At 41.1% G+C, this 25,055-nt stretch overlaps 2 protein-coding genes across 4 annotated transcripts; one reads left to right on the top strand and one right to left on the bottom strand.

Moving 5' to 3' along the window:
- Positions 1–9,293: 9,293 nt before the first annotated feature.
- Positions 9,294–21,002, top strand: dzip1 (DAZ interacting zinc finger protein 1). 3 transcript variants are annotated; one of them, XM_083890645.1, is made up of 21 exons: positions 9,294–9,380; positions 10,030–10,182; positions 10,363–10,959; positions 12,423–12,507; positions 12,764–12,879; positions 13,583–13,622; positions 13,698–13,813; positions 13,934–14,026; positions 14,116–14,229; positions 14,317–14,379; positions 14,468–14,599; positions 15,481–15,526; positions 15,613–15,657; positions 15,857–15,916; positions 16,940–17,115; positions 17,710–17,914; positions 18,171–18,345; positions 19,006–19,346; positions 19,596–19,717; positions 19,818–19,977; positions 20,514–21,002. In XM_083890645.1, exons 2-21 carry the CDS (start codon positions 10,180–10,182, stop codon positions 20,597–20,599), a joined length of 2,775 nt encoding a protein of 924 aa, XP_083746771.1. In that variant the 5' UTR covers positions 9,294–9,380; positions 10,030–10,179; the 3' UTR covers positions 20,600–21,002. The 3 variants fall into 3 exon arrangements, with proteins under 3 accessions (XP_083746771.1, XP_083746770.1, XP_083746772.1); XM_083890644.1 differs by having other exon boundaries at positions 20,511–21,002; XM_083890646.1 differs by having other exon boundaries at positions 10,030–10,213; positions 20,511–21,002.
- A 424-nt stretch (positions 21,003–21,426) lies between these two features.
- Positions 21,427–24,149, bottom strand: LOC310933118 (tubulin alpha chain-like; the record flags this gene model as incomplete). Its single annotated transcript, XM_083896540.1, has 4 exons — positions 24,047–24,149; positions 22,742–22,964; positions 22,505–22,653; positions 21,427–22,407 (listed from the first exon to the last, which is right to left on the bottom strand). Exons 1-4 carry the CDS (start codon positions 24,047–24,049, stop codon positions 21,427–21,429), a joined length of 1,356 nt encoding a protein of 451 aa, XP_083752666.1. The 5' UTR covers positions 24,050–24,149.
- Positions 24,150–25,055: the final 906 nt, after the last annotated feature.

Genomic DNA, 25,055 nt, shown 5'->3' with positions numbered 1-25,055 from the left:
GAATCGCAATTTTAAAAAAGTTTGCTTTTCTTCTAATGACTAAATAAATGATAAATCAGACAGCGTGCATTTCCAACACCAATGTTTAATTGTATCTTTCTTTTTAAACACAGAACTACACATAGAACTATGTGATTTCACAGAGACTCAGGCCTATGAGCTCAGGCCTATCAAGTGCCAACCAGGTCATCTTAAAATAAAAGCCAACATGGATGACTGTCATCCTGTGTGCAACATAAACAAAAAACAAAAAAAGGCGCCTGAAAATGTCCTTATAAATTCAGACATTCACATTTGGAGAGAGAGAGAGAATACAGTCAGCCACGCAGAGTAGGTGTTCAAACGGAAGTCTCTGGGCAGCTGCCAGCATATAACGGACACTATCTGTGCCGAGAGAGACTTACTTTCCACTCATTGGCAATTAGTCGCACATCTGTTTTTTTGACAGTCATTGTCAATAAAATGTGCCGTGACACCCAGCTAGTTGTCATATTGCATAAAACTTCATCGATGGTTCTGTCGCTCAGCTTCTTCAAATGGAACCTTCCGCCTAACAACCACTCTTTATCTTCAGCTAATATCACAAGTGACTGTTTTGCGTAAGTCATTTCCGGCTTTTTAAGGTCAGAGTTCAGCGCCCAACAAAAGTAAACAAACTTGTGTTAATCTTGGCTGTATTGATCGCAACGATTAAATCGTTAACTCTGATAGCCCTAATATATGTATTATATAAACATTGAACCTTGAAAAGTGTCCACAAATCAACCACACTCATCAACTTTCTCTCCGCTTTCAGCCACCTCTTCACTGCAGACCCTCGTTTTCCCTCTCTTCTGGTACAGACATTTTTGAGAGGGGTAGCGAGGCTTTAAAGGCTCGGTATCATTCAGTATTCCTGACGCTCTGCTCACACTGCTGTGTTTAAGTGCTACATGCTGTGTTAATGGTAGGTGCAACAGAGCAAAACATTAACACAGTTTGCGGTCAGTAAATAGCATTTCATTTTGTGACTAAAGTGGGTGCAACATTGCTCTTAGTGAAGCCAGTATTTCAATTTAATCTCCAATGATATCATGGTTTTTTTTATGTGTTATGTTGATGGAATTTGTTAAACGTAACATCAATCCACAAAGAACTACACAAGCGTCCACTCGAGGTGACATAGTTATAAGACATGGGTGTCTACCTTTAACATAACAGGGGCATTATGACCCTGGGTCACTTTTTTGGGTTTGTTTGGCATCATGATTTTCAGTTCTCTTCTACTTGAGTGTGTGTCCGTCTGTGAGGGTGTGGTGTGGCTGACTGTCTCTCAGGTCTCACACTGGGAGTGGCTTACGTTCCAAATAAAACATTATTCTGTGTAATTTGAAATAAATTGTGTTAGTGTTATTAGTTAGTATAGGTAAGTTTGATATGTTAAGGTAAGCTAAGTTAGGTAAGTTGTTTCGTGTGTGGTCATTGATAACTTGCTGAAGTGTTTTGACCCCATTGTTATGTGTTATTTAAAGGTCACAGTAGTTGGGGAGAGAAGCCCTTTTGTTTTGCCTTTCTTTTCTCCTGTTTTTAAGTTAGGACCATTTTAAGGTTTTAATATCATTTACTTTCTGTTTTTCTTTTTTTTACTGGAGGTAAGTAAGATTAGGTTCCAGGTTTTGTTTGTTATTTTTGCATAGCTCGTCTCTGAAGTCAATAAAGAATGCTGCACTTTTTTAAAGAGACGTTTGTTTTTCTTTGGAGGGAGGGACACAACGACCACACATAATACTTATACTCATATTTATTTAAATACTGAACTAATGAACTGAATGGGTGTGTATGAGATTAACTACTTTGAAATGTGTACAAAACTGGGCCGTATGCATTTGGAAGGTTGGTTTTAACATTATAGTCGATGTTGATCAAATTAAAACACTCCCCCCTCTAGTAGTTATCTGTGAGCAGAATGAACACACACTAACAGTGCTGTATCTTCATACTAAGACAAGATAATATAAAATGTGCAGATAAGGAATTAGGAGAGCAATGATGTAGAAAATATAACTCTATTATAACAAGATGTTATTTAAGATACCAGGAGCTGTGATCATGCAAGGTGATACAGAAATTAGACTCTTCTGTGTCAGTTTTCCTCTGGGGTGCTGTATGCCACCTGACAAGGTTCGACGAAATAAAGTGGTTAACAAGTGGCTACTTAAGAAATTGTAACATGTTGAAGATTATGTTTTCACTTTTGCACTCAGGAGAGAGCAAAACTTCACACAGTCCTAGATTGTGTAGTTCAGTGTTTCCTGAAATGTGGGCTGTGGCTGTGTTGCAGGTGGACCTCAGACAGGGAAATTCTGCCAAAATACTGTATATTCATAGTTGGACCAATGAACACTATTGCCAATGATTATTCATAGTGGAGTAAAAATCCCTGTGCCCAAAAGGTTGGAAAACGGCTGCCACAGACGGTATTTTGACTCAGCATTCACTATAAAAACTGTGTTATTCAGTCTTCTCAGTTCAGTTCTTGTTTCATTTTGACTCCATAGGTATGAAACTAATGGCTGACAAAGAAAAAAAAATGTGTAGTATTTGGTGTAAATGCAGAGTTTCTACAGTCTGAGGTGAGTTTCATACTTTATACGCACATTCATCATACATTACTCTTTCCTTGTATTTGAACTCCATTACCTGTGTTCCCTCCAAAGGATCCATCACTGCTGCTGTGGCTAATTTGCCCTTTAGAGCCCAAGCCTTCTCGCTCAGTGGGAGTATAAAAAAAATTGAATCTGTGCAAACCTCGTCATTTGTCTGCTATATATATTTCTTTGGTGCTCTGACCTGGCCAACATTCATAGGGGACAATGAAAGGAAACGGTGGGATGCTTCTCTCTTTCTCCCCTCCCCACTGCAGCGCTCTTTCATCTCTCCTCCCCACAAGGCTGATTCACCACTTGTGACCCCTGTGGTTGCCTCGTTGAAAATAGACAACAAAGTGTCTGAGATGGAAACCAGTGGGCAGTTGCAGGCTGGATTGCCGCTTGGCTTCTATAGTTGCTTGAGCCGTGGCAAGTGCTCGTGCTGAGCCGCCACTTCCATTTGTCTTGTTTTTAGTTCTTTTACGGAGGAGGCAGGTGCTTTTATGCACCTGCAACTTCCAGCAGATTTAAAACACCTCAAAGAAAACACATGTACTTGCATTGACATCTAATGCCACTTTTCCACTGATCCCAGCACGGACCTTTAAGACTGATACCTATGAGAAGGTGAGTCAGTCACTATGCTGCAGGATTAAGCTCTGAGTGGTTTTTTTTACTGATTCACCTCTCCATGGCTTGCACAGATGTACAACATAAAATCTCAATATTTAACAGAGGAGTGTGGTGTATTGGTGTGCGACAGCACTGCTGAAAGTCAGTGTATTCAGTAGTCTGTGCTCCAGTCATGCAGGAAGTACTGAACTAATCTTGTCACTAGTTTGTGTTTCGAGTATAAAACGAAGTCACAGCAGTTTTATGCAGCGGTGCAGTGATTACCCCGCCCACGTTGAGGAGGTACTAGAACTATAGAACTACAGTATATTGTCATGGAAAACCAATCAAACCGTGTAGAGTCGTGCTGGAACCATAGTGGAAAAGCAGCATAACTAAGGTAACTGTAGCTAGTGTAGGCCTGCACAGGCACAGGCCATGGAGGGGCAGAATGGATCAGTTATTTTAAAAAAAAGAAAACTAACCCTAACCCAAAAAAACAATCAGCTCCAGCATCTTGACTCACTTTCTCATGGTGTCAATATATTCTCCTAAATCACAAGTTTAACAAGTCTAATAAAAACTGAATCCTGACCAAAATCTATATATTTTTTTCCTTGGGCCATTAACTTTATCCCCAGAAAATGTAAGTGTATAGGAAACACCTGAGACACTTAACAAACCTGGAGACCAAAGTCCATAGAGAACTAGAAAAGCACTCGGAGAGCACACGGATCACCCTAGTCCCATTGCGGACATTTCCTGAAAATTTAAAGCTCACATAGTGTGGTCCTGTTGCACATAATATGTTAATATGTTAGTTATGGAGGTCTACTTACATACATTAACTTGTTTTTATGGTCAAAAACCTCCTAGTTGCTGTAAACGAGCCGATAGAAATCCTCTTTTCTGACCATGTTGCCCAGCCGCGATATTTCAGACTCGACTCTCTCAACCAGAAGACAGAGTCTGATCAGAGAGTGATTGGCCAATACCCGGAAGTGACATATTCAGCACCTGCTCTCAGAAGCACAGCTCCCCCCTCTGGAACGGTGGATGCACTGCTACTCATTATCAAAACATGGTTTTAAAAATGTTTAAAAATAGCTTTGTCACGACTCCCCGCCACAGTCTCTTTTATGACTTTGACCGGGAGTCAGACCCAGAGGCAGAAGACACTGTCACTCGTGAAACACCTCCACAACGGACGTTATTCTTCTTCTGTGGTTCAATGTACGCAACCAGATGTGCCCGGACTAGTGCCCGGAGCAGGACGATCTGCTGCTCCGGAGAACCAGTGTTTACGTAACCGGACCGGGTTTTTTCAGAGATCTCGCTGAGCCCGAGATTACAATACAACACATCGTTCTCAGCAGTAGCTGAACTGTTTGTTTAGAACCTTCAGGGTTTCTTAAACAAGGTAATGACGCAGATACACACTAAAAAACAGCGTTAATTGGAACTTCCGGTCTAGGTCCGCTTTAAACCAAATCCATCCGTGACTTTTCGAGCTTTGTTGCTAAAAGACAAACAAACAAACTCCAGTGAAAACATATACCTACCTCCTTACCGGAGGTCAATAATTGCTTTTAATAACTCACAGGGACACAGGAGCTACTGGTCTACTGCTATTTCATTTTGTGAGTTTGTGTCACTTAGCTGGAGCCAAACAAAGAATGTCAAACACAGAAGTCATAATCCTCATCCTTTTGAACTTACTGATAAAGGCAGCAGTGGATGAACAACTCCTGTGTGCCGCAGTGTAAAATCGCTGATTTCCTCTATGGACTTTGGTGTGGGGGTGAGAGCGCAGTCAGCTGTATGCAAGACGCTGACTATGGTGAAGTAGGCTACCTTATAGAACCTCACTTATATACAATAACCTGAACTATCACTTAAATCCTAAGGGGGTTGTTTTTTCTTTTTTAATTAACCAGTGCAGACAGTGACTAACAAAATTGCCCCTTATAACCATCTTTTCATTTGACCATGAAACAGTAAATGCATCGTCGGTAAAGAAGAAAAACACATAACATACCAATGTGTATTGCATTTTACTTGACATCTTAGACCTTCCACATTTTTCTGCTGTTAGACTAAATTGACAAGTTATTATTGTGATGCCAGTCACCGTGGCAACCATCCACCCAGCAAACCATCCTTCAAACCAATTTCAAAGATAAATGTGTCAGGTATATTTCAGTGCATCTAATATACAGCAATTTCCCTGCGCACCAGTACAAACAGACTTAATTAGAGGTCCATTTCCACTTCTCTATTATCCTATTGAACAATATTTCTGGATGCATATGAAGAGAAATTCAGTGAGCACAAGTGTACATGGTATTTCAGTATATGCAGAGCGTCTGGAACCATCTGGCTCTCTGCAGAGGAAGATAAAAACCCTCCTTTATGAATAAAGATTTTTAGGCATCCTCTCCTCACTGTGCTCGATGTGTACTTGTTACAGCGGTCATTATTTATAGTCCCACAAAGACCCAGAGTGGTGAGAGTGGCTCTCGTGGGGGATTGGGAATTGGAGCCACCGCTACCTATAGTAGGAAAGATATACCACCTCACCCCCGTTGCGAACCTCACGCAGGAAATGAACTCATAAATCAAGCAGTAAATTGAGCGTAGGGCTGTGCTTACTCATCTCAAGAGGTCTGCTCCTCTTCCTCCACACCCCCCTGCTCCTTTTTACTGCATGACTAATGCAACGCCACCACCTCTCTTCCCACATGGGCGTCTCTCTCGCTCTGTTAAACTCTTATCAAAAAAAGTGTATTTTCAAGTAACTTCAGCGTGCAGGCTGCACTGAGTGGAGTGGAAACTGGCAGTGATGTCACTCATTAGAATCTGATTTTGACTGGCACCGTGTTGGCGAATTGCCACCACCAGGAATTTGCAGACGGCACCTGCAGCCAGACACCTGTTGGACAATACCAGGTTAACATTTAGTTTACCATATAATGTGCCAGTGATTCGCTTACTCTTCACGCCACCTGAGAAAATATTGCACTCTCAAATGAACATAATTATCGCCAATGTTAAAATACAATGGTGCAAATAGGCCGAGCAAAGTCAAGGCAGATTTAATCCCAAAATCATCATCATCATCCTTCTCTTCCTCACATATACTTCTGACACTGGAATAGGGAAATTAGATGAAATGGAGCGAGCTATAAGGTTACTCAAATTATTATTATTATTATATCACACACCTGGTATATAGTATACAAGATAATGCATTTTATGAAGATTGTTAACAATACCAGTCGGCATGGTCTTTTGCACACACAAACAGCATAGGAGCGTGATCACAGATTTAAAAAAAAAAAAAGACTATTATACCACTGACTTCACGTGAAATTAATAAGACAGAAGTAAATTTAAGAGTAAAAATGCAGTTTTTGAGGCAGGTCCAGAAATGAACACATGAGCAGCTTGTCCTACACCTGAACTTCACCAAAGTTGGTAATTGTGATGCCACTAGTGAGAGCTGCCTGTCTTTGACCCAGATGCAGCCTTAGAGGGAGAGCCTCCCCTGCTCGCCTCAGGCTATCCTGACAGTCACAGGCTCCGTCCAGAAGAGTTAAAATCTCTATTTATCAGATGTTGACTCAAGTTGTCTTGGGACAGGGTTGGGGAAATGGCCTCTTTCAGCTGTGGGAGTCTGATGGAGAGTTCAGTGTGCTGGGATGTGATCATGCAGTGTGTTTCAATATTGTCAGGTTTCTTTCACATCCTGACTTCACTTTTTCGATCTCTATATGAGTCAGTCATATAAGCTGTGCTTAAAAAAAATGTCCAGTGTGTGTTTTGCCCTGGCGAACCTTGGTCTCTGGCAGTTGAGAGAGAGGGGGAGCACTTTTGTGTTACGCTCAGGTTACCCCTAGGCCGGAGTGTAACAATACTACCTATAATTATTTTTGCATATGTGTAAATCGTAAAATTAAAAAGTGTTTGGTTTTTGTATTCTTGAAATAAGCCTTTTATATTTTGCATATGTGCTTTAGGCAAGGGCCACAGGGCTGCCATCTTAATATGGATTAGGATTACTATGCACGTGAAGAAGAATGAGATCCTTCTGTAGTTTTTTGATGCACTTGGAAAAGGGAGAAGGGAAAGGAGTTCTCGGTTTGATCCAATCTGCAGTCTCACTATTAGATATCACTCATTCTTGGAGCTTTTTTTAAGAGCGATACCAAAACACAAGTAGTGGAGTGTGTGTTTTTATTAAAGCCAGGACTGTGTCGCCTCCTGCAGGTGATCTCCATCGCTGCCACTGACTGAGGGGAAGGATCAGGTCCACACTGCCCTCTCCTGGTAGAATAATGTACAGTCCCTATTGTTGTTGCTACCTTACTTGAAACACAGTTACTCTCATCTTGTGATCATTTATAGACCCGGATACATATGACCTGCTTCATTCTGATTTGAGCATTTTATTGTTACAATTTGAAATTAATTCCCAGAAGAGGGTAACTTGGAATTAAAAAAAAAATAATATCTCTATGCTGACCTTACAGTGCATATTGCTTCTGAATTGTAGACATCTATTGCACTTTTCTCTTACCAAAATGTCTAGCCGAGGCTTGACACTCTAAAATGCAAATATATGCATATATCCCATATTTGACAAAGATCCTGTGAAGATTAAAGTTATGCTCTCTCACTGGGAACTTATTACTAGGAAATGTATACAGTGTTCTGTCCTAACGTGCAATATGTCACTTAAAAGCCATCATTCAGAGATTAATTTAATTTAATTACTTAATGTGCAATTTTAACTTCAGTTACTGTCACTTGTGTATTTGACTTGCATCTTTTCTTGAGTTCTTTTTTATTTTTTGTAGATAGATTTTCTGTTATACTGTACATTTCCATATTTACACATTATTAATTATTAAATTATTATTATTATTATTTTATTATTATTAATAATAATAAACTAGGGATAACAACAAATCAGAACTTTTTCTGACACAATCAGAAAAAGCGTCTGCAGAGTGGAGAGAGTATTAAATCAACCACAAGGTGGAGCCCTTGCACCATTCAGCGCACATCCACTGTAGTTCGCAAACTTTGAGGAATCTTCACTTGCATCCTTGCAACTGCATTGATATGATGACAATTGCCGCTATTTTTTTCTGCTTCGGACGCTTTAATCGTGTTTTATTCTATTCAATTTAATTGGTGTGGAGACCGACGACGCCTCGACAGCCTCCCTGTTTTCTGACTCCCCATTTTCTGAGCTCAAAGCTTCTCTGTTTTCCCTCCCCCCTTCTCACCCCAAGCTGCGGCAATTTACAGAGATTACACCGGAAATAAAAACACTGGTCCTTCAGAACAAAGTACAAGTTAGCAGTACTTCGCTGAGCATTTCATCAAAATGTAAAAGTATATTGTATGTTATGGCACATTAACCTGTTAACTCAAATGTTTAATGACTTGACTTATTATGTTTTTATTTTTATTTATTTATTTATTTTAAGCACATGAACATGCTGTGAACTGGTTTGTGAAATGACATGTTTCAAATTGAGATAAATGCATGATGAATATTTTGCAACACCGATTTTTTTATGTGTTTTATTTGTGATGTTTGATATTATTTTATCATGTGTAATAGTAACATAGCGTGTCTACAAGGATATTTGAAAAGCCCTGTGAAATAAATGGCATTTGTCGTGCGTGCTTTGAAGATTAAAGTGGAATCATCCTTCATTACAAGCCCCCTTAATATTCCTCTTGCACCGAACTTCCGCTGCAAAACGTGTCCCACGTTTGAGTAATCCCCCAGAAATGTCACTTTAAGCAAATAAAAACACAAAAAGAAACTCCATTGTGATGAATGGGGAGATTATACCACAGCTGTCATGAAAACCATTGTCAAAAGCAGGTTTGTACATGTTAATGTTCTTAAAGAGAAGCTGAAGTGTACCGTCAGACGACCAGACGAGTGTATTATTTTGTAGGCGCTCACCGGAAGCTGTGCGTTTGTTGTCTTGACGAAACGCCAGCCTGTTTTTTTGAAAAAGGATTTAGGAATGTGGAGCCCAGCAGCTGCGTTACCCTCAAATCCCCCTGAGTTATCGTCGTCTGAAAACTACAAGTTAATAGCCTTTAACAAAGACAGTAAGTTGTTTTATTTGACCTGTGCGACACAAAGTCTATCTTTAATAGTAACAATTGTGGTATGGTGTGTTATTACCTTCTTTCTTAAGTTTTTACCTAATAAGGTGACTACAAAAAAAGTCCGCTAGCTAACGTAAAAGACGGGTGGGAACTAGCTAGTTCACTTCGATGCTACTTCTTCACACACAGCAGCAGCCTTGTGTCCTTACTAGACACCTTAACATGACATGATGGAATGACGTAGAAATACTTCGTTCAGAGTTGTGGAACTACTTAAAATTAATTAAAAAAATATTCAGATGGATGACTAAATCAGAATAGGCTTTAAAGCAGTATTACGGATACGAACTGCCGTGAAACACCAAGAAAAGATGAGGGGAGTTGAAGAAGACACTTAATACTTTCTTAGACATGTCCTTGCATGTGTGTGTATTGTTTGAGTGGAGGTCCGGGGCATAAACGGCCTGTCCCAACATGAAGTGAAACATTATGCCAGCACATTATTATTGTTTCGCCATTCACTGATATGCTTTTTAACTAAACCGATGCGTTAAATTGTCATGCGTTTGACTCACTGATTTTCTCCCACACACTGTCGGGAAACACGGGCTGATTGCACTCAGTGTTTTCACAACACCTCTTTCCCCAGGGACGCTCGCCTGCGTCGCCATAGCAACGTGGCGGACGCCCGTCCTCGACTGTGTCGCGGTGAATTGCCCCTGCAAGGGGGCGGAACCGGAGAGGAGCGAGCGTCTTCGATCGCTTTCTCCCCGTTAAAGGCAACAAAAGGCAGTCGGAGATGGTAAGGAGATCGCAGCTGCAGCGTCATAGAGGTAGATGAACACTGGTGGAATCTGTGCTCTGCTGTTAATGTCTGCTCTTTTGTCTTCTATTTACCCTCTCACCGTGTGATTGTGGCTTTCATTTGTTCACTTTTCTTAAAAATGGGGATTCATAATCTCTCCTTTGATCGATGTTACAGCCATTTCACGAAGGAGTCTACACTCCATACACAGGTGACACCCAAGGGACCCACTCATCAGCAGGGATCCCATCCCTGCTGAATTCCCCGCTCAGCCAGCACACAGTAAACGGACACTCTGTTCCTGCAGCTGAGATGACTCCATCCATCGGATCCGCCAGCATTCCACCCTTCAAGTTCCGTCCTCGCAGGGAGACTGTGGACTGGCGGCGGATTAATGCAGTGGATGTGGACCACGTGGTCAGCCAACTGGATGTGGACACCCTTCAGGAGCATATCAACACCGTGACCTTCTGCAGTTTGGATGGGGAGCGATGCCAGCGGTGCCAGAGCCCCGTGGACCCTGTTCTGATCAAGCTCCTGCGGCTGGCACAGTTCACGGTGGAGTGGGTCCTCCACTGCCAGGAAGTTCTTACTCTCAACTTGCATGCAGCAGAGGAGAAGCTGGCAGCGGGTGGCAGGGAGCGGAAGGAGCTGCTGGATCAGCAGAACAAGCATGAGGAGAAGGTGAAATCGATGGCTGCCGAGCTTAAGCAGAGGAAGAAGATGATTCGCACTCAGCAGTCCCTGCTTGTGCCTCACATCAACAGTAAGAAGGTACTACCAAAACGTTCACACTCTGGGGGTTTAATGGTCACCATTTGCAATTTCACACATGCATTTCATAGCAGACAGCCAGATCAATCACCCCTGCCCCCCCTACACTTCTCCTCCGCCTCCTGTTCAGGACCCCCACTCACTGTCATTGTTTCCGGTGATCCATTCACAGCTCCCGCTTTGTGCTTTTCAGAGCAATGTTTGGTGAGAAAGAGGGAAACAGATGAAGGTTTATATCACAGCCTGACAGAATTTTGCTCTGAAAAAGATTGTTATGCACTATTAAACCACAGCACAGTCATAATAAGCTTTATTTTTAGATGGTGCGAATAGGATTTAGAGTCGGAGAGCAGATGGTGTCATCTGGATGCAATTAGTTTTCTTAATCCACGTTCAAAAGGGAGACAAGAGTCATAATCAACCTGAGCTTTTTATCTGTAGTAGCTTTTAAATGAACTGTTAAAACATTTTTTACAAAATGTATAGTTAAATGCCTGTATCTATGGTACAGAGTCTAGCTCAATGCTGCCATTAGGTTATTTATAGCACAAATCAAAAATCTCCCCCATTCTTCATTGGTACAGCTGCTGCTGACCTGACCAAGTGGTTGCCAGGACAACGGATATACAGCAGTGTGTCTTGACAGCATGTGGTTGCTAGGTGTGCGCGACGAGCTCAGCTAACAGAGGTGGTTGAATAATTGATAGGCTGCGTTCACTGACTGTTGACATTTGTTGCTTGGGCTCATTTATACAAGGTAAATGCACATGACTGGCTTAAAAGACTAATTTAATTAATCATCCAATTTCCACAGTTGGTCCTTCCACAGCAGTTACATTACTACATCAATGTAAGACTAACTCTATGTAGAGCTGCACCTTTTAAGTGACATATGACTGACTGCCCTTAAAACCATCATACCAGTTGCAGCAGGTTGAACTTAGAATGAGTCACAAGCTCAGTGAGCTGCAGACTTAAAGGTCACGTGTTGTGCTAATGCAAATAATCGTTATTTTATGCCTCTCAGTTGTTCATTTAAAAACATTTAAGTGTCAAACTGCACTGTTGAGCATAAATAAACTAAAGAATGCAGACAAAAAGATAACCTGGTTTACTGGGTAAGCTGCTTCAACAACCAATAGCATCTAATAATGTAATTGGACAAAGTTAGTTCCATGCGATGATGAAAGTCATAGCTTAATACATAGCTTTGTTGAAGGTGGTGGTTTTAAAACTGTTAATATGATAGATTGTTGCTAATAAAATGTCCTGTGGAGGAAAAATAATCAAAATTAATGTTTTCTGTCATAGTTGATGTAAACATTTTTTTTTAACAATTTAGTATCGACAGACATCTTTTATTCTGAAGTCGCCATATTTTTAGCTATAGATTTGCCTTCTTTGTCCAAAGTGCTTTGTGTGATCCATTAATTTCAGTGTTCCTGTTTGTTTGTTTCTTCCAGTGTGCTTATTGTGAGAAAACCTTCCTCAATACCACCTTTCTCCAGAGTCACTTACAGAGGCGCCACCCTGAGGAGTATGAAAGCCGTAAGTGAGAGGTTTACTGAAGGTTCAGTGTGTAACATTTTGGATAATGGGCAGAAATTATAAAAACATACCCATAAGTATCTTTCTATAAGTGCTTTAAAATAAGCAATGTTTTATTTGTGTTGCCTTACAACGAGCCTTTCAATTGTACTTTAGGCAAAGGCCTTGCTTTACGGACTTATACTTGTTGATGAAATGTAAAACATTCCCTCACATGCAGTATGGATATTTCTTCTCATCATACTTCTCTTTTTAGAATTGCGTTCAGACAACGAAAATAAGTCTGTGATTGAAGACCTCAAGATTGAGATCAACAGCCAAAAAGAGCAGATTTCTCAGCTGCAGCAGAGCCTGCAAGCCAAAACTGCGCAGGTAAGTGAAGCTGGACATTGTCTCAAGATCAGGCGTTTATGCTGCATGGACCTGCTGTGATTAAACAGCAATGCAGAGAGGAAATTGAACTGAAATTGCAACAGCAGAGAGTGATGATTGCGCCAATATCAACCACAACCACATAGTTTATGCTGTGTTTTCAAAAGGATGTAATTCAAATCGGAATTTAAGGCCTTAACTAGACTAAAATAAGTGTGTAACAATAGGCTTGAAGGTCAATGTGCACTGTTCAAGAGGACACCAAGGTTAGGAATACAAATACATTTATTTACTTTGAAAAAATGTATTATATAACACGATTGTTGATGTGCCTTGCTTGTCATAGTTCAGTTTGATTTAAAAAGTCTTTAAAAAGGTCTTCAATTCAACTTATTGAAACCTTTACAAACCCTGCACTGCAATATATTATTTTATTACCCCTTAAACAGGTAGAGGACGTATTGTGAACGAATTAAAATAAACAATATTTTCATTACTGATCAATCTGTTGATTATTCTCTTGATTAATCAGTAGTTGTTGGGTCCAAAAATAGACTTATTTTTTTTGTTTGACAGAAACCAAAGATAGTCAGCTTACTGTTGCTTCTTTGTCAAAAGTGCAAAGTGTTATATTAATTTTAGGTTTTTTTGTTTTTTGTGTGTTCATTGTGATAAAACCTTCCTCAATACCACCTTTCTCCAGAGTCACGTGCAGCGGCGCCACCCGGAGGAGTATGGCGGCGGTAAGTGAAAGTGTCAGGTTGTTTTTAAATTCACATGCCGTAACAGTTTTTAGTCATCGTCATACTTTCTTCCAGAGTTACATTCAGACAGCGAGAAGAAATCTGTGATTGAAAACCTCAAAATGGAGATCGTCAACCAGAAGGAGCAGATGGTTCAGCTGCAGCAGAGCCTGCAAGCCAAATCAGCTGTGGTAAGAAAAAATGCACAGGAACATTAGCTTAAAACAGGACAATAAATATTTTTAAAGCCCCTTACTACTAGCCCAGAGTGATTATTGTGACACTTTGGTGCTTTTTTTGTCTACTTCCAGGAAAAAGAGCTGCAGAATATGCACAAAGACCTGATGAGAGAACTGGACCATTTTAAAACCGAGGAGATGACTCGCAATATTCAGGCTCTCAATGTAGGCAGAGGATACTTGTCATATCTCTCTACAGGCTTGCTATATTTTTAATTAACAATATCATATTTTGTTTTTTTTAATATTCATAGGAGGCAAACCAGAATCAGACAGCCAAGCACTCACAGCCTGAGAGAGACCTGGACATTTACAAAGAGATGCAGACCCATGCCATCCAAAAGCTGGAACACCAGCTGGTAAAGCAGGTCAGTGGAGTAAGGAGCTGATATTTTACAACGGCAAAATGGTGAACTCATTTGATGACTGGAAAATGTCTAAATATTCTTCTACAGGAGAAGAAAATGGAATCCAGGCTCCAAGACATCCAGGCTCAACATGAATCTGAAAAGAATCAAGTATGGTCAAATCAGAATTATTGTATGAGAAGTATTAAACAAGCTATTGGCTAAGAGGCTCAGATGAAATGTGCCGTTTGTTTTCCAGCTGCTGAAGGAGCTGGGCAGAATGCAGTCGTCCGTGTCTCGGCTGCAGCAGGAGCGAAGCCAGTGGCAGCAGCAGGAGATGGAGCGCAGGCTGCAGGAGAAGGAGCAAACCATCCAGGCTCAGCGGAAACAGGTTCACAGTCACACACTCAACACAACCAGTGTGATTATGTTGGGAGAGGAAGTGAGGCAGCGGGTCGGCCCTTGTTCAGGATTTCCTGTATTTGCTCCACAGGCTCAGATTGAGTTGAACTGAGATATGATGATACTGTACGTTTGACATTTGCCAGAGTGCAGTGTTTTCCCTGGAAACATCTCCGCTGTTTTCTCACAAGCAGCTCCAAACAACTAACACACATTTCCTAAACCTCAGCGGTTCAAGACCGCTGCAAATTAAGGACATACATAATACTCAGAATCATAATCTCTGTTTTGATCAAAATAATTCTCATTTATGGCCCAAACAGATTTTCATTCATACTGTTTTGGCCGCAAGTGTTATGTTTTAAATATGAATAACAAAATAAAACATTGACATCTTCGGATCTTTTAATTTAGATTTTCTCCTGAACAAAGAATATACCTTTTGTTTCAGTGAATGTAGCTGAATGACCAGTACCTTCACTGCTCACCAGGTGGCTGCAGCACATCACTAACCTGAGTAAAAGATTGAATGTGTTTTGTGGCAGGTTTACAATATAAACCCTCCTTTACGACTTTTGATGCTTTTTAGTATTTATATTTTAGATGTATACAAACTTATATGAACTCCCACAGCACACACAGCCATATACTTGTCTCAAGATGTATTATAACCTCATATGAAAAGAAAAAAAAGGTGGACACACCACCAACTCCTGTGATTAAACTATATTCTGCTGCAAGTAAACACTAGACAATGAAGGCTAAACTTAAGCCAAATTCAAATCACTTTAAAGTCAATCGTCAAGTGCCAATAAAAATCTAGTTTGGCGTGGTACAATAATTCCTTTAAATTTTTTTTTCATCTTACAGATGAGGAATGTTTCCTCTAAGCCACCAAAAGTCACCGAAGTACCAGGTACTGAACGTTTTTATCCGAGCAGTTAATCACTAAAGGAAACTACAGTGTGATATTTATGCATCATCTCGTTCTTTTTCATTCAGTCAGTGCTCCTGCTCCAGAGCCCAAGCCAAAGAAAGTTGTACTTGGTAAGTTGTATTTAATAAAGAAGATTAAAAACATTGTTCCTCACAGACAGGCTGAGCATGTGCTTAAATGCATGAAGGAATTACTGTACTGTTAGATAGCAGCACTGTTACCTCATTCTTGTCCCAACAACCCTTAACGCCTGTTTTATCTGGCCCTATGATTTCCAATGACCTTTGACTTCACATGCTGCCCAATTAGAGGAGCCAGTATTTTCTTTTAACCTGGATCCTATACAGGAGCTGACGGAGGAGGAGAGAGGTAAAGCAGAGCCGGTCGACCGCACACCGCCTGCATGGATGCATCGGCCTGTTCGGGGCCACGCCCGTTCTCTTCCTTTTTCCAGACTGAGATCATCTCAGGCTATGTTCAGATTATAAGCTCCATTCAAATCTGATTTAATTCAGATCAGATTTGAAGGTTTCCATTCATAACTATTGTACATGTCTCACATCAAACAACAGAAAATGCCATATTTTGTGAAATCACTCTGTATTGGAGGAGATACTGTAGGTAAGGTAACGTGTAGCTTTTTGAATTCTAGGCAAGGCAAGTTTATTAGTATAGCGCCATTCAAGTGCTTTACAGGCAGGAAATACATTTGAAATTAAAACACAATCAATTAAAAAATCAATTATAGAAATTAAAACCAATTAAAACATCTCAATATGAAGCAGAAATTGCAATTCTAGGAAGTATATACAGTAGCTCTGGAGGACGACACGCTCCTCCATTACATGCATGTAGACAAAAGGCCTGCATGGATTCTGATGTGACCATTCTCACACCTGGCCACATATCAGATATATACTGGAGCTAATCAAGGACCAATTCTGATTTGAAGTTCAGAACAGGCAGTCAGATTTCTGTATCCACACAGCCCTGACATTTTTATTTTATCTTAGTCACATCATTGGAAAAAATCTGATCCGCGTCACTTCAGCCTGGCAATCTGAACATAGCCTGATTGTAAAGTGACATTAAACATAATAAAGATGACCTCATCACAGGGAATCTTTTTGGAAAGTCGGCTCGTAGTCTGTGATATTCTGTCATGTCTGCACTTCTACAATCATTACGTCCGTCTGTCTTCTAGCTGCCTTGTTTGTGGCAAATGAAAGTTGACATCTCCCCATATGCCTGCTCTGCAGCAGTCACACTCCATCTACTCAGCTGAACCGGTGGCATGCAGCTTGCTGTGAAAACTCCTTATTGCATGTTTGTTTTTTTGTATTGCTGTATGGCCCACGACGTGTGATTGAGTGTGTACGTTTTCCTCCACAGACTCGAGCAGTGTCTCTGAGAGGAGGCCGGTGGAGAAGAAGCTGGAGCCTGTTCGTGAGCGCAAACAGAATGTGAGCAGCAGTTCTCTGAAAAAGGACCCGAGGATGAAGAAAGAGATTCGACAAGTGCTGGAACAGACTCTCATCAAGAGGCTGGAAACCCTGGGGGTCAAGTCTGTACGTTCTCACGCACTAGAGTTCAGGAAGATTTTGATTTAGTGCATGAGAAAAAATATCCTTATTTAAAACTAATGCATACATTTATATATAAATAAATGTCTGTTTGAGTGAAACCGCTGACAGATGACTTAACACAATGCTGATAAAGCCCATCAGGTCCACGCAATCCTTGTAGTTCTACACAAATTTGCATGTGCAATCCAGTTTGCACACGTTTTTGCCTGCGCAAAGCTTTAGTAAATCAGGCCCTGAATGTCTAATTGTTGAAACAAAATCAGTCTTGTCACTGTTGTCTTTTTCTTCAGTGTTCTAATATTGTTTGCGGTTTGAAGCCGAGGGTGAGAACCATAATCTAGACCAGTCGAGTCCGACTCTGGTCGAACTGAACATATAAATGCTTTAGTTATTCAACTCCCAATTGTATACATATCCTGTTTTCAGATGAATGATGCAGCATACAAATAATATTAAATTGGTTCTCTTCACAAAGTCTTAACAGAGGCAGGATAATAACACCACCAACAAAAAATCAGATGGTTGTCTCTACTTTTGTACAAATAATAATAATTTCCCTTCTCTGCTTCATATCAGGATCAGGGTGGTCTGAAGAAGAAGACGTTCACTTCCTGCTCGACCAAAATGCTGTCAGAGCAGGACAAAACTTCAAAGAAGATGCCTGACTACTGGCACCATCGGGAGGAGTTAGCAAACACTCTGGAGGAGAAGATGGGCGGTCAGAGGAGAGGCAGCAGCCCTGCTTCAAAGTCACAGGCTGCATTCAGACAATCAGATAAAGGTGCATCCCAAAACTGAGTCATCCAAAAGCTGAACTCTTGGCAGATGACATCATCAGTAAAATTCTCAATCTGCCCACAGTGCAGTAGTAACCAGCTAGTGAATTTTAGCTACGGCATTCATGTTTTATTATCACAGGAATATGAGTTGTACTTTTATAAAGCTAACTTCTGTTGCAGTCGACACTTATCGACAGTTGTCGACTGCTCATTTAAGCTCCGTCAGTGACTGACCCACACGTGGTGGTGTTTGTGTAGCGTTGCAGATCAGGCCTCGATCCAGCAGCCTTCCCTCCAGGTCCTCCCATGTGACGTCTGGACGCGCGGTCACACAACCCAAGACCCCGCAGCCAGCGCCGAGGACCAAGAACACCGCTCAACCCAAAACATCTACACCCAACAACAAGACGGTTCAGAGGACCTTCAAAGACAAGTAAAGACAAAAACATACATTTATCATAGGCTTCCATGTAAACCCACTCCCAGATTAGTATTTGCTAAGCTTTTTAAATGGGGACCTACTTTTTAAAGGCCCAGTAAATAAAATGTTTCTGACTATTATATTTTCATTTCTATAACAACTAATAAGATTGTGAGTTGAAAAAAAAGATGTTTTCAGAAAAAATTGAGAATATCTCAGGATATTAAAAAAAAAATAATAATCTGAATTTTAGCTTCCGAAATTTTAATAATCCCTGGTCCGAAAAACAAAGTATCATTTCATTGAATACTTTTTTGAATCGAACAGTTGGGAAAATAACTGACATTAATGAGCAATGAAAGTGATCATTTGTTACAGCACTTCTGTTTATTTACAGGGATGATATGTTGTTCTACGTGTCGCTAAAGGCTAATTTCACTTGGATTACAGATACTACAGTGTTTACTGCTGGATAGTTACTGATATCTGAATTGTACATTATGTATTAGGTTACAATGTGCTTTCATGCTGCATTCAGATACAGTAACTAGAACAATTGTATTATTTGCAACAAAAAAACAATTCAGACATTGACCATGACTCAAATTTGTTGTCTCACAATGATAGAGTGAATGCATGAATGCATAACATTATGTTTCTGTGACTCTTAAGGACTCCTCCATTCAGTTCAGAAGAGGAATCTGAAGAGGAGGACCAGCCTCAGAGACACCGCAGTGGTAAAACGCCACAGCCCAGACTGAACCAGGCCAACCCCATCCAAGTCAAAGCAGGCAAAGCCAGTCCAGTCCAGGCCAGTAAGACATTCTCCTCCAACTCCCAGCAGCCCCGGGGCTCAGCGGGAGTCGTGACAAAAACAGCCATCACAAAGATTGACAGCGGTGATGACGACACCGAGTGGTCTGAGGTCAGCGAGCTGCATGAGATTGATCCGAGACAGCTGCAGTCTTACACTGACCAGAATGGCAACATGGATAAGAGAAACTTTGGTAAAGGTGAGTTTTTGATTTCCAAAACAGGAACAAACTGGCTGATAAATCCATACTGTGAGTGAAAATAGAAAGAGCTGAAGAACAATCCAAGTGGCAGTACCTTTTGTAAAACATCTCTGTAAATTCAAGGAACATATGTCTGACTATTAATCTCATAACTGTTAACTGTGTAAATACACCTTTTAAACTACATTAATCAAACCACATGTATAATTTCATGAATTGTCAATTTCATGAATCGTCATTTTTCAGAGAACAAAATCAATATCATGGCCAAAAAAATAGGGCAGCATTATGCGCAGAGATCGGTAAAGAAACCAGCAGGGGGCGTCAGCATCTTAACAGAGAGGAAAGACGTGGTGCAGGAACTGGAGGTGAGCAGATGAGACGTTCAGCTTCACTGATTACAGTGTTGAGCTTAATAAAGTTGATGTTAAAATGTACAACATATATTGTTTGTGTCCATGGTGACAGGACACAGATCTAGAGGAGAGCAGTGACTGGCTGGTGTCCTCCTTGGAGGATAGACTGGAAATGTCTAAACCAGCTCAAGGCTCTGGGCCACTGAAGAAGAGTGTGGACTCACCCAGCACCAGCGTGTGGGGAACGTCCACTGGAAAGGCTCCCAAATCAGGTCAGTGGCTTAGATGGATACCAAAGAAAAAAATAACGTAATCAAGTTGGTGAAATGGGAGCTGAAAATAGTTCAGAGAAATAGTCAACACTATTGAGCAGTGTTTTACACTTAAATAGATAATATTTAAGTGATAATAGTGATAATATTAACATGCAGTTTTCATGTTAATATGAAACCTGCAGTTAACATGCAAATGTGGATTAAATCTTCAATTTACTCTTTTACTTATTCATTTATAGAGAGCCATTTTCTTTCTTTCTTTAATTCTGATCATTATATTATTTATTTTTCTATTGTTTTGTATTGTTTTCGCATGATTTTGTGATTATTATTATCATATTTTTTGATGAAAAAATTAAAATGTGTAGGTTTATTATCATCTTTTAATTGTGCACACTTGACCTGAAACACATCTGTGTTTACACTGCATGAATATTTACTCAAATGCCACACTGCCTTGTGTGATCTGCGCAAGAGCGATGTATAAAGGTGACTGTGTTGTAGACCTCTGACAGTTGTCTCGTCCCCAGCAGGTCTGACTGAAGCTGGGACAGGAAGCACTCTGAAGAGCACGCTGTGCTCCCTCAGTGATATCAGTGACTCTGACATCAGCAATTAACACAGCAAACATTAAATCTGCTGAGATCCAGGTGCAAAGACCTCAGTCGACTGCACTGACACAAGCCACTGATGCCAAATTGCCATACGTTAAAGGAATGTGGCCAAACTGAAGAGCACCAGAGAACGTCCTCGCTTGTTGTTTGACTGAGCCATATTTTGTTCTTCCATTAGTACAGACATGGGCAATACTAAAATATAAAACTGTTCTACATTTGTGAAACATAATCATGTGTAACAAAATAAGATTATGATTATGATTTGACTTCTTTTTTGTTATCATCATTTTATGCTTTGTGCCAATTCTTCTTGCCTTATACCTGTTCATTGTTAATCTTTAAGTAGATTTTGTTTTGTATTATTCATTTAAATATAACCCACACTCCAAATGAGGTAGTGTATGTAGTTTGTGTACAAATTTGTATATCAGATTTTTTTAATGCAGCAGTGAGACGTGGTTTTGTACAGAGAATATTTATACAAGCAATAAAAGACGTCTTTGTGGAAAGTATACATGACTGTTGTTGAATGTTTGACCAAGCTCATACTTCGTTCAAACCTTTTCTCTCATTGGATCTATTTTTCCATCCATGGATGTGTCTCCGTGAACACTGGTTTTTCTCTCATTTTGAGAAATTTGTCATAATGTGCCAGCCTGTGTGAATACTGCAAAACAGAAAAGTAAGATTGAATGATGTGTAGAAATACTTGGTTCAGTAACACAGTATTTTAGTTTGACTTAACAAAAGACAAATAACTTCACTGACAGTAACAGATCTTTTATTTGAACATTTTCAAAAAGTGTTTAATGTCAGATTTGTCTGCCTCTTAATATTCTTCTCCTTCCTCCTCTCCCTCGCCCTCAATGGAGTCGACTCCCACCTCCTCATAATCTTTCTCCAGTGCTGCCATGTCCTCTCTGGCCTCAGAGAACTCGCCCTCCTCCATACCCTCACCCACGTACCAGTGAACAAACGCACGCTTGGCGTACATCAGGTCAAACTTGTGGTCCAGCCGAGCCCAGGCCTCAGCGATAGCAGTGGTGTTACTCAGCATGCACACAGCCCTCTGGACCTTGGCTAGATCTCCACCAGGAACCACAGTGGGTGGCTGGTAGTTGATGCCGACCTTGAAACCAGTGGGACACCAGTCCACAAACTGGATTGTGCGCTTGGTCTTGATGGAGGCGATGGCAGCGTTGACGTCTTTGGGCACAACGTCACCACGGAACAGCAGGCAGCAGGCCATGTATTTGCCGTGACGAGGGTCACATTTCACCATCTGATTGGCCGGCTCGAAGCAGGCGTTGGTGATCTCAGACACTGAGAGCTGCTCGTGGTATGCCTTCTCAGCAGAGATGACAGGGGCGTAGGTGGCCAGAGGGAAGTGGATACGAGGATATGGCACCAGATTGGTCTGGAACTCTGTCAGATCAACATTGAGGGCGCCGTCAAAACGGAGGGAAGCGGTGATGGAGGACACAATCTGACTGATCAGCCTGTTCAGGTTGGTGTAGCTGGGACGATCGATATCGAGGTTCCTACGGCAGATATCGTAGATGGCTTCGTTATCCACCATGAAGGCACAATCGGAGTGCTCCAGCGTGGTGTGGGTGGTCAGGATGGCGTTGTAGGGCTCCACCACAGCAGTGGACACCTGGGGAGCTGGGTAGATGGAGAACTCCAGCTTGGACTTTTTGCCATAGTCGACAGACAGACGCTCCATCAGCAGGGAGGTGAAGCCAGAGCCGGTGCCTCCTCCGAAGCTGTGGAAAACTAGGAAGCCCTGCAGACCAGTGCACTGGTCAGCCTGAGGACAAAAGAGAAATATACAATATTATGATTTAGTTTGATATTAAATAAGTAAAATAAGCTAAATCAACTCTTTCTCATTTCAAGTTTCCTACCAGTTTGCGGACCCTGTCCAGCACCAGGTCAATGATCTCTTTGCCGATGGTGTAGTGTCCACGGGCGTAGTTGTTGGCAGCATCTTCCTTCCCAGTGATCAGCTGCTCGGGGTGGAACAGCTGGCGGTAGGTCCCAGTGCGCACCTCATCTGATAACACAACATAAATACTTTGCTATTATCTTTTTTTTTGGGGGGGGGGGGGGGGGGGAATTCAGATAAAAGTGATGACGCTCACCGATGACAGTGGGCTCCAGGTCGACAAAAACTGCTCTGGGGACGTGCTTTCCAGCTCCGGTCTCACTGAAGAAGGTGTTGAAGGAATCGTCTCCTCCTCCGCGAGTCTTGTCACTGGGCATTTGTCCGTCAGGCTGGATCCCATGTTCCAGGCAGTAAAGCTCCCAGCAGGCATTGCCAATCTGGACACCAGCCTGACCAACGTGGATGGAGATGCACTCGCGCTGTGGAGAGAAAACACCAGCAGTGCTGTATTAGAAGAGGGGGTTTTGGCACTGAAATTGGCTCAAGAGCAAGTGAACCCTAGCATTCAAGTGAAGTTAGGTGCTTTGGGAACAAATAATGTGCATTTGTTATGTCGAATTCAAGGAAATCAAATCAAAGAGAATGCACCTCTGAGAATGATAGTCATTCGGACGTACAGTAGAAAACAGCACCCCCTATCTTCAGACAGCAGTAAAGCAGCGTCAGGCGTCTCCCTGCACCGCAATCCGCGGGAGACGAAACGAAACCACCCTGACAGCAGCTTCTTCAGACCAACAATGCTCCTCTCCTCTTCCCTTCAACCACATTTTTTAATCTCTTTTCTCATTTTAATGTAATTTAAGCCTCAGAATAGAACAAACACGAGCACGATTGCTAATTCATTATCTAGCGCGGGCGCGCGCACGCTCTTCTGGAATATTCCACTTGCTCTCACAGCGCTGGGGAATGAACACGATCACAGCAGATGCTTTTATCAATTTAAATTAATTTTTTATAATCGGATTCGCGTGTAAAGCAAGTGAATTGTGTTCAGTTAATTTACGTTTTTGTATTAAAATTGAGAAAAACAGTGTAACTATGTTTAACGTTGTGTACATAAACGTCCGCCGTCCACTGTCTCCATCCACCCTCACGAGCTCCACCCAAGCTGCCAGTCTGCCTAGAAACTGGGCAAGGGGTGTGTAAAATGTCCGATTTCATTGTTTCATAAATGTCATGCACTGAATGTGAAACATTTAAATAATTGCGGTGAACAAATACAGTGTTTTATTCAGAAAACCAATTCATCTAAAGCCGAATTCCGCAATAAGTGCACTGTAACCATCACTATAGACAATGGCAATCACGTCGTGCCACTGCTACAGATAAATGTGTGCAATTTAATGCAGTGTTAATAAGAAAATTTGCGTCAAAATGAGTCTGTTTATTTCATCAGAGAAGATTATACAAAGATCAGAAAAGACGTTTTGAGACAAACAGCAGCTTCTTTTCCTCCAGTTTCTGATTCACATAATTCACAGAGAAAAAAAACCCCACTCACCATTTTCCGTCTGTGCTTCAGAGAGGAGGAGATACGCAAGAAAATTAAGAATTGTTTGCTTTTTATTCACGATTTGAGTTGCGTTTTGTACCCAACGGGGTCGATGCAACAATGGCTGAATGAAAGGGCGGTGCTACTATATTTATACACGCAGGGCAGTGGGGGCGGGGGTTGGGGGGGGGGGGGGGCTGTCTTTCTACCATCATTTGATAATGTTAGACAAATCTGGCTTTACAGAAAACGTATTGAATATGAAATTGCACAGTAAAACAAACATTTTAATTTGTTAATACCCAGATTTTGCAAAGTGCTCATGTAAAAGGTGGACATAGTTTTACAGTTGTTTTGCCTTAATCACTCTGGTGTCCACTCATGTGTCCATGATTGTTGGTCATTTTTACTCAAAAAGGAACATCATTGTGAGTGAAGTCAAATCTAATCTAATCTAAACAAGGCAATCAGAGATGGCAGACTCCACCCCATTCACGACACAGAGCTACCAAAAACAATACTTACACACTCCATGGGGGTGAAGTAACAGACCTGATACTGTAGATTAATTAATCAAGAAAATGTTTAATAATGTTAGAAATCAAAAGACTTCCATTCAAATAAAGTTATTTTTGCAACCTAGCTCAGCTTTGTGGCCATTTTTCATTTTGAATTTTTCTGGAGGCACACATGAGGATATTCGGACTGACCAAAGGGCTATTTCAAACAAAGCTGATTCTTTATGCATGCAGAAGAATGAGCATTTTAGAATTTTATTTGGACATGTCAACCTGCAGATCAATAGAGTGAATTGGCTGTATGTACATGCACATTAAAGGGAATTGTCTTTGCCAACACGTGATGTGTAGCCAATGTTTTGCTATGATGCAAAATGAATGAACGCTTGTGTTGCACTGGATACTTTTGTCTCATATAAAGAGTCCGGAATCTGTGTTGGTAGGACATGCCATGGTGTCAAATCATCCACACGGCATGTCAGCGCTCCATCCTCTTTTTT

The sequence above is a fragment of the Microchirus variegatus genome (assembly GCF_963457635.1).
Source record: "Microchirus variegatus genome assembly, chromosome: 1".
Taxonomy (NCBI): domain Eukaryota; kingdom Metazoa; phylum Chordata; class Actinopteri; order Pleuronectiformes; family Soleidae; genus Microchirus; species Microchirus variegatus.
Note: the sequence above shows the minus strand (reverse complement) of the source record. Positions and strands in the feature narration are given on the sequence as shown.

Coding starts and splice junctions, on each gene's coding strand:
- dzip1 (XM_083890644.1), top strand. Junction 15,527..15,612: donor AAAAGTCACCGAAGTACCAG/GTACTGAACGTT, acceptor TTTTTCATTCAG/TCAGTGCTCCTGCTCCAGAG. Junction 17,915..18,170: donor ATTCAGACAATCAGATAAAG/GTGCATCCCAAA, acceptor GTGTTTGTGTAG/CGTTGCAGATCAGGCCTCGA.